Genomic DNA, 15,644 nt, shown 5'->3' with positions numbered 1-15,644 from the left:
CCCTACAACAGCACTGAAGAGCATGATTTCTGAGAACACCAAAGAGTGAAATCACAAGGGGGGTGGGCTAGAGAAGGAGGAGGGGGAGAGGGAAACAGAATTAGTAGTCCAAGACACAGTAGGAGGGAGGAAGAGATCAAAACATTAATATAAAATGAACTCAGAACAGAGAATGATATTGGGGAAACCCAAGACATTGCTTCAAATCCCATGTTATAAAAGGCTTATTTGACTTGTTTATCAAGGATCTATTGAAAAGAATCTCTCCTCCTCTCCCCCAATTGCTGTGCCAGACAATATTGTTTAATCCAGAATTGGGTGCATTAACAGCAAGGTTCAGGTAAGCATTTCAATCCCTTGTAAATTCAAAACCATCTAAGCATGTTCTGATACAACTAATTTAAATCCAAAACCAACCCAAAGAACACCCATATTCGTGGGCAGAAAGTCCGCAAACCAAAACGCTTTTGCAACTCAAGAGAAAAAAAAATCCCCAGTGTCTGAACCTTCCTAATGTCCATCTATACTCAGGAGGAGTACAAGGAGGTATGATTCCAGTTTCCCTTGAAAGTCACAAATCAAACTGGGCTTTTTAGAAAATAAGTAGCCAAATACACCCCCTTGCAGCAATGCTGACTCTCATGCCCGTTTAAACTGAAAGCTGGAATGAGCTACTCCTTGACCCAACATTAGATTCTTCCAGCAACACAATCTATTGCAGTAACAAAAACACAGGGAGCTACTGCCAAACTAATCAGCCATTTGGGCATCCTGTGTGCATATTGCACATATGCTGGACTGCCCTCCTGTCCCATAATCATCATCATCACAAAAACCATGAGCAATACTGGAGGCCTTGAGTAATAATCCTGTTGTACACTGCTCCAAGAGTCTCAAAATGCTTTGCAGATTATTAAAAGCTCACAGCAGCCCCATTAGGGAGTTACACCTATCTCCTAGAGGGAGAACAGAAGTTGAATGACTTGCCCAAAGTCATTTCCAGCACTAGCAAGGCAGCCCAGTGGTCCAGACTTTCAGTTTGCTATTGTAACTGCAAAACAGTGCTTCAGGCACATTAAAGCCGGTCAAGAATTTAGAAATGCAACTTGGTATAGTACATTTCTAACCCTAAATCCTGCTCATGCTGTGCTTGGGAGCGCCCTTGGAACACCTTGCTTTTGGCAGCTTTGCGACCTACTGCATCCTCAACCAATGGCTCCTAGCTGGCTGACAATGCTACTTTAAAGCCCTAGACCTAAGGTCACCCACTTCTTGGGAAATTCTGCACCAATATTAAATATTCTGTGCATAATATTTTAAAACTCTGCAAATTTTGTCAAAAATAACACTACATAATCATCCCAGTTTCAATTACTTTGGTAATTTATTTCAATACCTGTCAGCAAATATGTCTAACACAAACACAAAAATTCCCCCAGGAGTAGAGAGTTAAAGAAACCCCTATGACAACTCAGTTCCTTTTTCTCTCTACCCCTTCTTCCCCCTAGAGCCCAGCTGGGGGGCCAGACACCCACAATCCTTCCCCTCCCACAGCCAATACACCTGAACCCGCTAATCCCCAGAGCCCAGCCACGAGGCCCCAAAAGCCCAGATACCCATCCCTCCGAGAGCCCAGTCACGGGCCACCCCCTTGCCCAAATACCCACACCCCTTTCTCCCGCCCGCCCCCCGAGCCCAACCGTGCCCCCCCCCCCAGCCCAGACACCCACCCACCCCTTCCCCTCAGAGCCCAGGGACCCAGAGGGAGAAATAGCACGATGCTGGGCCCCATGCTTATGTGGCGTTTCCTGGGCACCACAGTCTCCTTCCCCCTGGATGTGTAGGGAACTGCAGCTGCTGGGATCCCTCTAGCTCCTTCCCCAGCCCCCTTGGCAGGGTCTTCTATGTGCAAGCTGGGTTGTGCCAGGTCCAGCAAGACCATAGTGGGAGCCAGCAGCACTGCAGCCCATTTCTGTGAGGGAAGAAATTCCACGCGCACAATGTTAATTTCTGCAAAATTCTGCATTGCACAATGGTGCAGAATTCCCCCAGGAGTAAGGGTCCCAGCTACACTAGAGACCATATTGCTATCTATGAATTACCCAGACAGTTTTACTCCTCTGGGACATTACAGATCATGAAGCCAAGGATAAGACGTGAGAGCACTGGGGACAGTTGAGGGGGATCTGGCTGTAGAAAGAAACTCTCAGACAAGAGATTCGATTAATCTATACTCATCTTTAGGAAATGCTGCAAAAGCTTCCTCTTTGAAAAAGATTTTCTGCCATAATCAGAAGGACACTCACAGTATCAACCATCCTCCCTCCACCAAAACACCCCCACACCTTTCCCTGAGCAAAGTTTTCTATAACCTAGAAAAGACGACGACAAACACTGCATGAATCCTGCCAGGGACTAAGCTATTGCCAATCTACATTATGTGAAAGGTACTCAGATATAGTGATGGGTGGCAGTATAAAACTCAAAGATTGATAACTGAAGACATGGGTTAGTAAAAAGCAAGCAAGCATACTTAGGCTGCAAAATACCTTTAGCAACTACCTAGTAAGGGAAGGGTAGTGAGGAAGGTTTGATCTGCAGAAATGAGAAAACAGGAAGCAGTGGGGTAGAAAGATCCTCTGTCATGGCACTGGAAGACGAAGGGGGCAGCAATTCCACGACACGAGTCAACTGTCATGCCACCTGCCTGCAAGGATCTTGGTAAGCAAACTACCACTGCACTAGCTTCCAAGAGCAAGAAAATTGCACTGACTAGTCTCCTCACTACACCACTGCCAGTTAGCCATTGCATGTGCATATAGCTACACTGACAACTCCACTAAATCCCTGGCATTTGTCCAGTCACAGGAAATGGCCAATTACTCAAAATTTAGAACTGTACAGCAATTTGCAATCAACATTTCAGTTTATTTTCTCAGAGCTACAATTCACTGCAAAAGTGACATTTGTACTTTTCCATGGAGTTTGTACATTTCTTCAGGCAGCCCATGATCTACTGTATGTTGCTAGGAGTCTGCTATTTCTGTGGTTAGCCTGTAACCACCAGTTCACAGAAGGCAGGAAATAGTGCTTACTCTGGGAACTTGCAGGAAGCTGTATTTTAAGTGTAAATTGTATTTAAATTGCCATGCTACTAACCAGAAGAAATCAGCCGCCATTCTGCAGTTACCCCTGGGAGTGACTGATCAGCCAACAGTTTTCTCCATAGCTCATTTTCTGAGACTGATCATTTATACTGTTCATTGTTAAAGCTCTTATTTTGGCTTTCCAACTTGTATTAATGAAGGCTAGAAAATTAGTTTACAATTCCCGCACTGGGCTCTCACATTGCCAGTGTCACTTCTCACTCACTAACATGGCCTCCAGAGAAAGCAAAGAAAGGCCAATTCTAATTGAAGTTTAGTTTCAAAAGTAAGTGACAGATTAGACACAGTCAGGTGCTTTTCAGCCCTTTCTGTGAATTTCCTAATCTGCTGAGTAGAGAAAAATTGAGGGGTTTGCTCTCTTTAGAATTAATCCTAAAAGACAAGACACGAGCAGCAGCAGTCCTCAGGATCAAGACATAGGAAGGGCTGAGTGTACCTGTTTACACAGGAGGGGTATATAGCATTGCCTGGGAAATGGATTAGACAGACAGACAATCATGCAAACCTCAAATCTTGCCGCACTTGACCATTATGTCAGTCTGGTTCTGAATAAAGAAAGGGATGCCAGTTTTCCCTGCTCACCTACTTTTCTTTAAGTGCTCATACACATGTGCAATGCTTTGCAGAGAGTAATCAATCAGTCCTCACAATATCCTCATTAGGAAGGGAACTCTCTCGTTATCTAGAGGGAGAGCATTTTGGAAAACAACAACAAACAGCAACAACAGTATTTAGGGTGCCAAGTACTTGGCCAGCACAGGCACCTGATTTTCAACTAGGTAAAGAAGAAATCTGCAATCGCGTTGCATGAGTCACGTACAGACAGGGATAACAAGGCAAACGGTTTTAATCATGCTGTTAGGTATCAACACTAGAGCTTTGCAAAAGCTATACAGCATCATCAGGATGCAAGACGACGTGCTTTGTTCTATTTGAGACAGGGTTTTTATAGGGTGGACACCCTTTTCGTAGGAAGGTGGTCTTGTAGACCACATCCCTTCTTATCCATGCAAAGGCCATCTTTTACTACTTGCAAACAGACAAACACCACAGCTAGTGTAAACAACTTACCAGAAAATAGGAAAATACTTTAAATTAATTTTTGACAGACTACTATGCATGAAATAATGAGAGTAAGCACCTCAGTACGCTATCGATAATAGTCCATGGACCAGAGCATGAGAACCCCCAACTTGGAAGATTCTTGTAAATGTAGGATTTACGAATACTACTTGGATTAAAAGATCTCAAAGCAATTCACAAGTCATTCTCACAACATGCCTATGAGGTAGGAACTCAATTTCTGGCTCTCCTATGGGACTGTGTGAGATCTTAGGAAAGTCAGGAATCTTTATATTTGTAACCACATGTAAGATTGAGTTAATACCTACCTCAGAGGCAATTACCTTCTCCTTGAGTAGCAAAAGACGCAATGTGTAAAATATAATCCATTCTGCAGGAGGATAAATGCTCCCCTTCTCAGTTACACTGAAACAAGCCTTTTTCATCCAAAGTAGCTGAGCAGGGTCTGTTTCTAAGTAATTACAGAGTTTGATAATTGGGTCCGGTGTCTCAGCCCCTGAGCTACACAAGAAGTCCATAGGGAAAGCAAGCTCAGTTGTATACTTTTCTGGACACGTAACCTGGATAACAAACTGGATCAGAGATGTGGACAAGAGACTTTTCTGCCAGGTAGTATTTTTGTGTAACTTAAGTTTTGGGCCAGGCTAACAATAATCTCTCTAATACAGGGCTAGATATTTTTAAGCCATTTTATGATACTGTTTCTGCAAGACAGCTAACAAAATACTTGTATTTAACATACTTTGATCAGAGTCTCAGAGCTATGTCAGTCATTGACAGGAGCCTTAAAGAGAAGCTGTCCTTTGACCTCAGACGAGGGTAATTGCTTTGGGTACAAGGTCTCTGGAATGAAGGGTTTGAATCTTGCTCCCCCAAAGCAGGTCTGCACAAGCTCCCAATCACCCTTGTAAGCACCATTGGGACATCTGGGAGAATTCAGTAATTGGTAAAGTTATGAATCAATTTTGCTGCCTAAGAAAGCTAAGGGAATAATAATGGAGACTATCAGACACTCCCACTAAGTTGTCTCGAAAATTCCAGTTACAAAAAGGCAAATCTTTATTTTAAAGTGTTACAAAGAAGGTTACAAGATTAAGCAGAGAACACTATTGACTATTCATACAAACTGCTTATTACCAGAATCACCTTAACCCATTATTAACTATTAAAAGCTCTATTGAAATTAATTATTGGAATCAAAAACAAATATTTTCCAGTTCTCCTTTCTTCCTGTGCAAGGAAAGTAAATGAAGTCAAAATCTGCTTGCAGTTACCTTGGAAATAATAGCAGAATCTAATTCACAAGCCTGCTGCTAAAGCAAGTAGACATAGCTGTTACTGATCTTTGCCCAAATTCCTCCATATTGACTACTAGGGAGGGTAAGTGTTAAGATATAGCAGTGATGGAAAGCTTTTGGCCTGTGCAATAAGAGTATCAAAACTGAGACATATACAAGTAGAACTTGTCACTGAGGTCCAACACCGAAGATTAAAAATCTTGTCAAATCAACAGGGAGCCATGCCGTTAAAGGGGCTTTTTTGCCATCACTCCCATCCTGTACTAAAGAACATGGAACATAGGTCTGCAATATTTAAAAACTGGAAGACAAATGAAATGCAACAGTCACTCAAATACACAAATGACCACATTCTCCTGTTACATGAGCACAACTGCATTGACTGAAATGAGTTTGTGTCAGTATAACCAAGAGAAGAATTTCTCTCTGAAGAATGCATGAAGTACACCGTCTATTGAAGAACAGAGCAACATCCAACTTTGGTACATTCATGAAACAGAACAAAGACAGCTTTTTATTTATTTGCTATCTTAGATATTTGTTTCACTTATTGCTTTTCAAGGAGAAACTAATACATGAGAAATAGGGAAAGATGAAAGAATTTCTGATGTTCTTGGGGCAAGTCTACACACAGAAAGTGCACTGGTGTAATTAAATCAGTGTACCTTCTGTATGTGGACTCTCTTGTACAACTAGTTATATCAGTTCAGTTTGCACCTGTTAAGTGCACAGGCACAAGCTAAACTGATATAAACCAAATTTAAACTGATTTAAGAAAGTCTCCATATAAAGTTACATTGGTTTAACTAAATAGTTATGTAACGAAAGATGTGACTTTTTAATAAGTACAACTGTGTTTAGACTAGGCCTTACAGTTGCAAGGGTCTTAATCAGACCTATTATCCCTAAAACAGAAGAATCCCAGTTTTAAAGATCTGAAGCATAATAGCAGAGATCTGAGATGTACTGGAGGTTCTGAAAGCGTCTGAGAGTGGAGGTGAGGGAAAGGGATAGGATGAGTCTTCAACACCATGGGAATCTTCACGGTGAGAGAGAGAAGAGAGAGAGAAAAAAAATAAGGACTGGAAGATGCTATCTGTAACATTAGCAACCGGTGTGCGTGGATTCTGACCCATGCCACGTGCCCTCTTGCCCTTGTCACGTAACTGAGACCAAGACTCCCTTTCCAGCACTTCTGTGTTTCACACCCCATTACACCAGTCACCCCAAATATGCAGATGAGCTATTTTTCATATCACCAAGACTGTACAGCTTTTCTGCTTAAAAGAAGGGAAAAAACTTTCACCAGGCTTTGCCAGGAACTTCAAAGAACATAGGAATTATATTAGTCCCCATGATTTTAGAGGTAATGAGCAAAGGAAATACAAGGCTTTATATTTTTATTTACCTGTTTGTAGATCTTTCCCTTTTCTAGTTTGTTTATTTTGTCCCATTGGAGTGAGCCTTTGTCATCCAATTTTCTAAAAGGTCTAAAAAGGAAACGGGGGAGCAAGAGTTAAGTAACTCACATTTTTCCAATGGCCATACACAGCTGAAAATCATATCATGAAGCTCCTAAATTAATGTTATGTAACTTGTACAGAGTGAATTTTAACCAAAAAAAGTGACCTTTAGCTTCCTCTTCACATGAGGATAAAATCTAGTTCTAGCCTATTAAAGTTTTTGTATTAACCCTCCCTACACTACCACAAACACCTGAAAGGTCTGTATTGCTTTTGAGGGACCAGGAAAACAAATACTATAGTCAGTCAGTCTTTTGCCCAAACATGTTCCTACCCTGGCTGCTATCTCGTTTTTGAGGCAAAACACACCCCATTACATACTACACTACTAGGGAATCTCAGAAGAGGAAAAGCAGCTCTTGTAGCAGCAGAAACTGGGGGCTGGTGGAATGGGGATGTAGCCTCCTTTCCTAACAGTATCTTGGCCATGATACAACCTAGAAGTGGAAGAGACTCCTCTGTGTACCATCTTGCTGGTATCCCATCAATATAGGAGTGGTCTCTGTTGTATAGTTTCTGTCCTAGTGTTGTGACTAAAAAGCAACAGGGATGCTAGCCATTTCCTTGGGAGATTGTTCCACAGTGTAATACAGCTCATGACCAGCAAGCTCTTCCTGATATGCAGCCTGTGTTTTCTTTCACCCTATTAACCCTTATTATATGACTTGCTGCTCTGCTAACAGTCCATCTCATTTTGGGGTATGTGCCCTTCAAATATTTGTAGGGTTATGTCTCCCACAACCTCACTTAGTCATTTAGCCAAATTCTACTTAAGATTAATTCATTCTCTCATAAATCATGCATATCTGGCTCCATTTAAACTTTATCTTACAATATATAGCACTAAGGCATTGGTATTCAAAAACCCCAAGGTCTACATGTTGTACGTAGATACCAAGACAAGCTGTAAATCTCTCTCATCATAATGTAGATTAGTCACCTCCTCATGCCTGAAACGAAGGAAGGTGCCCACCTCTGAGTGGATGTTAGGTTCCTAATAATGAGGAAGGCTGACTTGAGATTAAATAAATGAAAAAATAAAAAACATTCTGATGCCGCTTTCCTACGCTATTAGGAGCATATGGATGTGAGAGGGGGAAATAAGGAAAACTAGTTTTATCTAGTGTGCATATTCCAAGATACTGTACCAAGAATGCTTGTAACCCTCAGCCTTTCAGAGTACTCTCACTTTCTGATCCTGTTTTGGTATGTTACTTATTATTAGGATTTATACAAAAAAACAAAAGGGGGCATCTAACCAGAGCGGTCATAAAATTACAGACACAAAATTATACCATCCACAGAACAAACTCCCCTCTCCCACACATAGTAAAGCTTTGAAAGAAATTCAAACAGCATTCATTATTTAACATGGTTTATAATGATGTACAGAAAACAGAATATGAAATAAGATATAAAGGTTTAGAGCTACATAATAAGGAGCAGCATAGTAAGAACAGGACTATTATTCACTATTTGCACAGAATCAAATACTAGGTACTGGAGATGGGCCTGGGACCGTGTCCCCATACCCAAGAGTTTCCAAACCAAGGATGATTAGAGATGGAGAAACATTATTAAAAACAGTAGTAAATTTAAGAGTTCTCTGAGAGAACAAGTGTGCCTAACACCAAGATACGGTTATTTAGATCTTTTGATAAATTATTCAAACAATAGCGTTATTTATACATAGCATTGTCTGCTAACCAGTTGGTTCAACACAACTGTGAATTGTGCAGTATTTTATGTAAATTATAGTGGTGCCCCCTAGTGCTGCCCTGGAACAAATGAACTGGTTGTGACAAACTCAGTGTTTATATGCAGAGGTCTCGTATTAAAAATAATAATAATAAAAATATTTAAGTTGAAAGCATTCACTGAAAGTTACAGGAATGTTAGAAGGTAGCAGTTAACTCTCTCCAATGTGCTACTGTTTCTGCAGATCTGTAGCATAAGTGGTCTTTGGTGGGTCAGTAAGCAGCATTGTATGGCCATGTCACAGGATGAATGGCTCTCAGGGAACATGGGTCCTCCCCCACCAGACATACTTCGTGCACTTCCCCAGGTGGAGAAAATGAGCAAAGTACATGACAGGCAGGCCTTGAGTGGGCTGGAGGAAGGAGACAGCAAGGAGACAAGATAGATGCCTGTGGAGAGCTAGAGGGGAGACTCCAAGTAGGAAACCCAGGGAGAATCAGCATTCAGTACAGACACATAAGGAGCACAAGAAGGGAGCTCAAGGGCTGCTAGGAGACTGCAGAGCCTAGGAAGAGCTACAAGTTGAGCTCAGAGGGCAAGCTGAAGGTTGTTTTGAAGTCTGAAAGAGAAGACCGATCCTCAGAAAAGAAGGGCTCTGCTCAGCTTGAAACTGGGGTGGAAGACTTTGTTCTGGACTTGAAGACCCCAGAAGGGCTGGATTTTTTTTTTTATGACTTAGCTAGAAGGCCAAGTCACCACAGCAACCAAACCAGGATGGACAATTGGGAGAGCCACATACAGATTGAAAGTACCAAGTAACCACCCAACTTAAGTTACTTTGCCATTTGTTGGAAGGCTTGTTAAGTGTAGTAGGGGAGAAAAAATTGGCACCTTCACAAGTTATACAATGTCCAGGCATATTCAGCTTTCATACAAAAGCATTCTGCTACTCTGTTCCTTTCCATTTCTTCTTCTGTATCATAAAACTTCTGATTTTACTTTGTTAATGTCCCAAATTTAGGAACAAATTCTGCTTAGGATTTCAATAGAATTTTTTATTAACTGAGGAATATATTTGCCCTAATAGATGCTAATGAATATCAGGAAACAGGGGACCCAATTCTGCACCAGGCTTAGAATTTATGATCTAATACACACACACACACACACACGCGCGCGCACGCTCCCACAAGAGGGTGGTGGTTTTTATAACAACATTTTTGAGATGGGTGGAGGGAGAAAACAAAGAAATGTTGGCTTCTGAAAAGTTCTACAAGCCACCATGCAGCAGTGCAACACGCTACAATGGAACATACTTGCGTCTGTCAGTGAAAAAGGTGGGTTTATCAGCTTGCACAATGACCATGTCAAAGAGGTCCCGCCAGTTCTTGCCAACCATATGTTTCATTCCTTTATCTCTGCAAACAGATGGAAAGGTTAATATTCCAAGTAATCCCCTCTCTGGCATACACAACCCAGAGTAAAATCCATAAAAGCTTATTTCAATTGGGCTTAAAACTTTTTTTTATTGTAATAAACCTTGAAGCGCAGAGACTTCAAAAACCTTCTGACTCCATTTGACTGCACATAGGAGTTGCACACCAGTTGTTGATCACTAACTTACTCCTACCATGACCTAAGGAATTCTCCCTCTACCCTACCCTCAAAGCTCAGCAGCTGTCCACACAACTCTGTGCCTTCAGGAAGCAGAGCAAGTCTGCTGGCTCAGGAGATATTGTTCTGTTGGTATCAGTAGTAAAAATGATGGCAAAATAATACTGGCCAGTCACAGCCCCAAAAGAAAGTCAGAACAGCTCCTCCCTCAAAGACAAAAGAACTCTTGTGTGGTATGTGTGTTTAATAATCTTTTACCACAAGCCACTGCTCTCTTCCCCCACATTGAATAGCATTCCACTGAAACATCCCATTAAAAATAGCCAGTTTACTGTCTTCAAATCCTCATTGAGGAAAATAGGCCCCCAAACCCCACGGTCTAAGGCATGCAACTATAACCATTAATTCATATTATTTTTGTAATAGAGGATACTCACACAAAGCTGAAGGGGCTGTTTGTAATAAGGAAGAGTTTCTTGTTGAGGTTAACCAGTCTGTTTAGGACAGCATAAGTTTCATCCCCATGAAGAATGTATTTCTCTATTTTTAAAAAAAAGTCCGTATCACCTTTTACTATCAATTTTTTCCACCCGCATATTGGTAAACATTTTGCCAGAGGGTTTTTAAGAAGGTTACATATGACATCGCCTGGAATGCAGAGGCCCATACTCTTGGGTACACAGCATTATAATTATTGAAATAATAAGCAAGATGAATAGAGCATCACAGCAACAACAAAATAAAAAGCTAGCTTTACGTACTAGAAGAGTTTGCCACCCCCATACACAACTGAGTGAACGTGCTTTTGGGAGGCAGGTAAATGTGAGAAGGCTCCCTGTATGTGAAGAGACAAGATGAACAATTACAGTGTCATAGGGCTGACTATATTGTGGGGGAAAAAAAGAGCTCATCTACAATAGCTATGGCCTTCCCATATGGCATGTTTTCCACTTAACTGCTAATATCCCCAACTTATAGGCAAAGAAAATAATGCTGGAGGAATGAAAGGACTGTTCTTTTCTTTGTAAAGCATCCTTGGTCAGTACCAAAATACCTCTTTCAACTCCTTGGATAGCTTTAAGCATAAGCTATGAACATGACCTTACTGTATCTTGCTATTATCACTATCATTTCTAGTCTGGTGATGTACTGTAAAACCAATAATCCATTTACACATGTAAACATTCAATAAAATATGCATTAGCACTGAAAATTAAGAACAATGGATTTAAACTTAACTGACCCATGTCCTTCTCAATCCATTTGTACATCATTCCTTTCACGTGCACATCTTTAATGGCATCCTAAAAAAGGGGAAAACAGCTTTCAGTTTTAAATCTGGCATTAATGGGACTATTTTCTACTGCCTCAAATGCAACCTTGTTGTCAAGATGGATCAACAGAACAACAACGCATCTGCTTCATTTGCTGCAAGGACAAAGAGCTAAGAGGACAATAAGCCAAGGACATTCTGCAAGGGGATTCACTATTATAAGTATAAACAACTACATTTATGAATTTGAACATGGTGGGGAGAGAACAAAAAACTTGGTTTTATTCCAGCCAATGGAAATAAAGACATGAACTGTAATTACCATAATGTGTTTCAGAGGGGTACCCATGTTAGTTTTTGTTGATACAGACAAGGAGTCCTTGTGGCACCTTAGAGACTAAAATTTATTTGGGCATAAGTTTTCAGATGCATCTGACGAAGTGGGTTATAGCCCACGAAAGCTTATGCCCAAATAAATTTATTAGTCTTCAAGGTGCCACAAGAACTCCTCGTTGTTTTTGCAATTAATATGTTTACATAAACAATGAAAGTCTAAATTAAATTATGCTTTGGGCAACTCGATTGATCCTGAAATAACGACCACCTGGCTTTGAGTCCCAAGCAGGGTCTGGGAGTGCTCTGTAAAGGCAACACAAAAAACCCTATGGAAAGAAGTGATCACAGTTATCAGGCTTGGTACACCACTGTTCCTTCGCAGGGTCTCTGGGAGTACACCCTTCCAGATGTCAGGCTTCAAGCCTCATCTCTCCTGGGGTGGAATTCTGCAGTTTACCTATTCTCAGACCAGGTTATAGCCCCTGGGTACCAAATCATGACTAAATTCAGCAGGGTGGAACGGATGGAACCAGCCAACTCCTCTGCAACTGTGGATTTGAGGCTGACTTATCTGTCTCACTGTATTACCTTTCCTGGTTGGCCCTCAACAGCCCCTTTCAGCCTCTGTGACTGAGCCCTGGTCAACACTACAAACTTATGTTGGTATAACTAAGTCGCTAAGGAGAGTGGAAAAACCACACGCAGAGGGGCAAGGTTATACCCGCTGAACTCCTGACATAAACAGGAGGGCTTCTCCCCAACATATCTACCACCTCTCAGGGAGGTGAAGTACCTATGCCAAGGGTACGTAGCATCTTCACCAAGTGTAGACAAGACCTTACTCTATTCATTACCTATGCTGATGGGAGTAGGTGTACATAGTGTCTACAGTGAAGTGCTGCAGATGAACCACTGTAGCATTTTAAATGAAGATGTAACCACAGAGTTTAATAGAGCCAGAGAGTTTAAGGCCTGAAGGGAACATTTAGTTTGATGCAGAACTTCAATTTTAACCTGTTCTGTGCAGGTGTCTGTGTCAAGATTTAGGGGGTGTTGGAATGACAGTGTTCTTCAAGCCATCTACCAAAAAAATTCTCCCTATATAAACAAGGATCATTTAAAAAATATATTGATCTGCCTATGTGTCTCTCTTTCATTATATATAATAAGGTGAGGAAGCCCAAATGGTGCACAGGTCCTGGTCTCTTTCATACATATAGGAAAGAGACAGATACCCATGCACTATTTGGACCTGTCCAACCAAGAATCCCGACATCCCCCCATCTACTAAGGCTTGCAAGCTACACACATTTGTTCCAAGAGCGTCACTCCTTAAATCAGCTCATTTTCAGATTGTGTTTGTTAAATTTGTTTTACTTCTATTTTTCAAAGCCAACACCAAATTCGGAGGGGCGGGGGAAGGAGAGCGAGTGAGTGAATTACAGACACTTTTCATTTGTAACGGTTTGGAGTTATATAGAAGTTAAAGTTTTTCCTAGGGAGCTTAAACTGGACATTTTTAGATCAGACACGTTCCATCATATCACATGTTGTACCCCTTCACTGCAGATTCCTATATCAGGGTCTACAATAATTTTAAACGTTTATATGCAGCAGTAGCCGCTTACCAGGTTCCTTTGTGGTGGTGGCAGAGCTGATGTTCAGCAGCCGCTCGAAGGCCATTTAATTGCTTGCTGACGGAGGACCAGCATTGAAGATTTGAACTGCACATCGGGACATGTTTAATAAATTGCGCTTAAGACTTTCAACATTTGGCGTTCAGAGATAAAAATCTGATTAAACCCTAAACACCGATGCCCCATGTCATTCACCAGTAGATCGGTCTACTGGATTAAGAGGCACAGGTACCAAACTGTGATGGAGTTATCACCACAAGTGCAAACTCCTGTGCAGAAAAAAATCTCTCTTCTGATGGCCTACCATTGGTGACGCAAGCAGACAACAGTAAGTACTTATGTGCCAAATCTACATTCACAGCGGAGAAAAGAATGCAGGTTTGCACAGACTCCTTAGCTCACACAAATAAAAAGAGAGCCCATAGTTATATTGCAGCTGGAACCTTGAAAACCCTGGGAGATGCCACGTGATGTTAGAAAAGCTCTCTGAAGGATGGCACAGTCAACAAACAGTTATGCCCTTCGTCCCCCAGTACCAAGATTGCAGATCAACCTGAGCCTGTGAACAAATTGCTCACTTGCTTTAATCCCTGCGGCAACCAGTTAATATTTGACCTTTCAACCAGTACAGAGTGCCCAGCTTCATATTAAAGACAACAGCAGGTCTTTGAGAAGTGCCCCAAGATAACTGTGAATGTTTAGATTGCCCATGATAAATGTTTCTTGCCCACTAACAGCACCAGTTAGGGTAAGTGTTGCCAACATGAGCCTGATCCTAAAAATATCTTTTAGTTCACTGAAAAAGATTTCCTGCAAGGGTGGAGGAGGGGCTGCCAGTTTGTTTCCAAAGCTATTCCCAAAGTATGTGCATCGTTATTCTGAGAATGCTCAGTTCTAGGAGTTGGCAACAGAGTGGGAGGAGTTTTGTATTTATTTCTTCACAAGAACTTCTGTCCTACTTTGCTGAATAACATTCTGAACCATGCCTGGCAGATTCTTTGCCTTCCAAAACACAAGAATTAGCCTCAGGGAGTAGTTACACCAAACAGGTAAGGTTTTAAAGAAGTATATTTACCCTCATTAGTTCTCAGATCAGACAAGATTTCCCCCCTTTCCCCAATTCTGCACTCGCTGGACACCCATCAGAACACATCACAGCAGGCTGATTAATAATTATTGTGCTTTACATGTTCAGAGTGCTGTGTAGGTATCAACCCACACAATGCACCCAGTGAGGTATATGCTGTAAGCATCCACTTTATACACATGAGAAACTGCAGAAGATAAACTGAAGTAACTTGAGGCCAAAGAGCAAGCCAATGCAACAGCCAGGATTAGAATTTAAGAATCTGAAAGTGCACTCATTCTTCTGGATCACACTGTAGTGAATATTGTTGCCATCCATTAATAAATGGCATTGTTTTAAATGTGCTTGTCTATACCTATAGTACAATCATTTGGTCCCAAGCTGTAAATCCATCCAATGGCTTTGAAGAAACCATCGACATGACTCCTCAGGACTCACTCCAAAACCAGACTAAATAAGTGTAATGCAATTCAGGAAGGCCTTTACGACCTTGATAACCAGCCACTAAAATAAAATATGCCATGTACATTTGTCTCTGTAGTCTTTTTCCCTGCTCTGTATATTACAACATTGGTAGGACTGCTCCCAGAAGCTAAAAATTACACAGCTGTTTTATATACTTTCATCTACTATACAAGGTGAAAATTTCAGAGACTGTAATGGTGAAAAGCATATCTTCAGATTAATCTACTTAATGAATTGTCCTTTAGAATGTTTAAAATAACCAGACACTAAGTTAGTACTAACTGTATAGAGATTTTTTTTCCAATGCTTAGCAGGAAAAAGAGAAAAAGGATTCCATGTTTTGATCATACAAATACCTGTATTTTAAATCTGAAAATCAGTTTGACAGAAAACTCTAGGTTAGGTTAAAGTTAGAACAAAGCTTCCCATGTTCTGAAGTGTAAACAGTCAGTTGGTGTTTTGA

General features: G+C 41.2%; 1 protein-coding gene across 2 annotated transcripts in view; it reads right to left on the bottom strand.

Annotated features, from left to right (window-relative positions):
- Positions 1–15,644, bottom strand: part of NT5DC2 (5'-nucleotidase domain containing 2) — a 61,934-nt gene that overhangs the window by 13,785 nt on the left and 32,505 nt on the right. For both annotated transcript variants that reach the window (XM_077822225.1, XM_077822224.1), the window contains exons 7-10: positions 11,627–11,687; positions 10,821–10,923; positions 10,086–10,187; positions 6,957–7,038 (exon numbers count right to left, since the gene is read on the bottom strand). In XM_077822225.1, coding sequence (XP_077678351.1) covers positions 6,957–7,038; positions 10,086–10,187; positions 10,821–10,923; positions 11,627–11,687 — 348 coding nt within the window. The remainder of the gene's footprint in view (positions 1–6,956; positions 7,039–10,085; positions 10,188–10,820; positions 10,924–11,626; positions 11,688–15,644) is intronic.

Source organism: Eretmochelys imbricata, chromosome 7 (genome assembly GCF_965152235.1).
Source record: "Eretmochelys imbricata isolate rEreImb1 chromosome 7, rEreImb1.hap1, whole genome shotgun sequence".
NCBI lineage: Eukaryota > Metazoa > Chordata > Testudines > Cheloniidae > Eretmochelys > Eretmochelys imbricata.
This window is presented reverse-complemented; position numbering and strand designations above follow the sequence as displayed.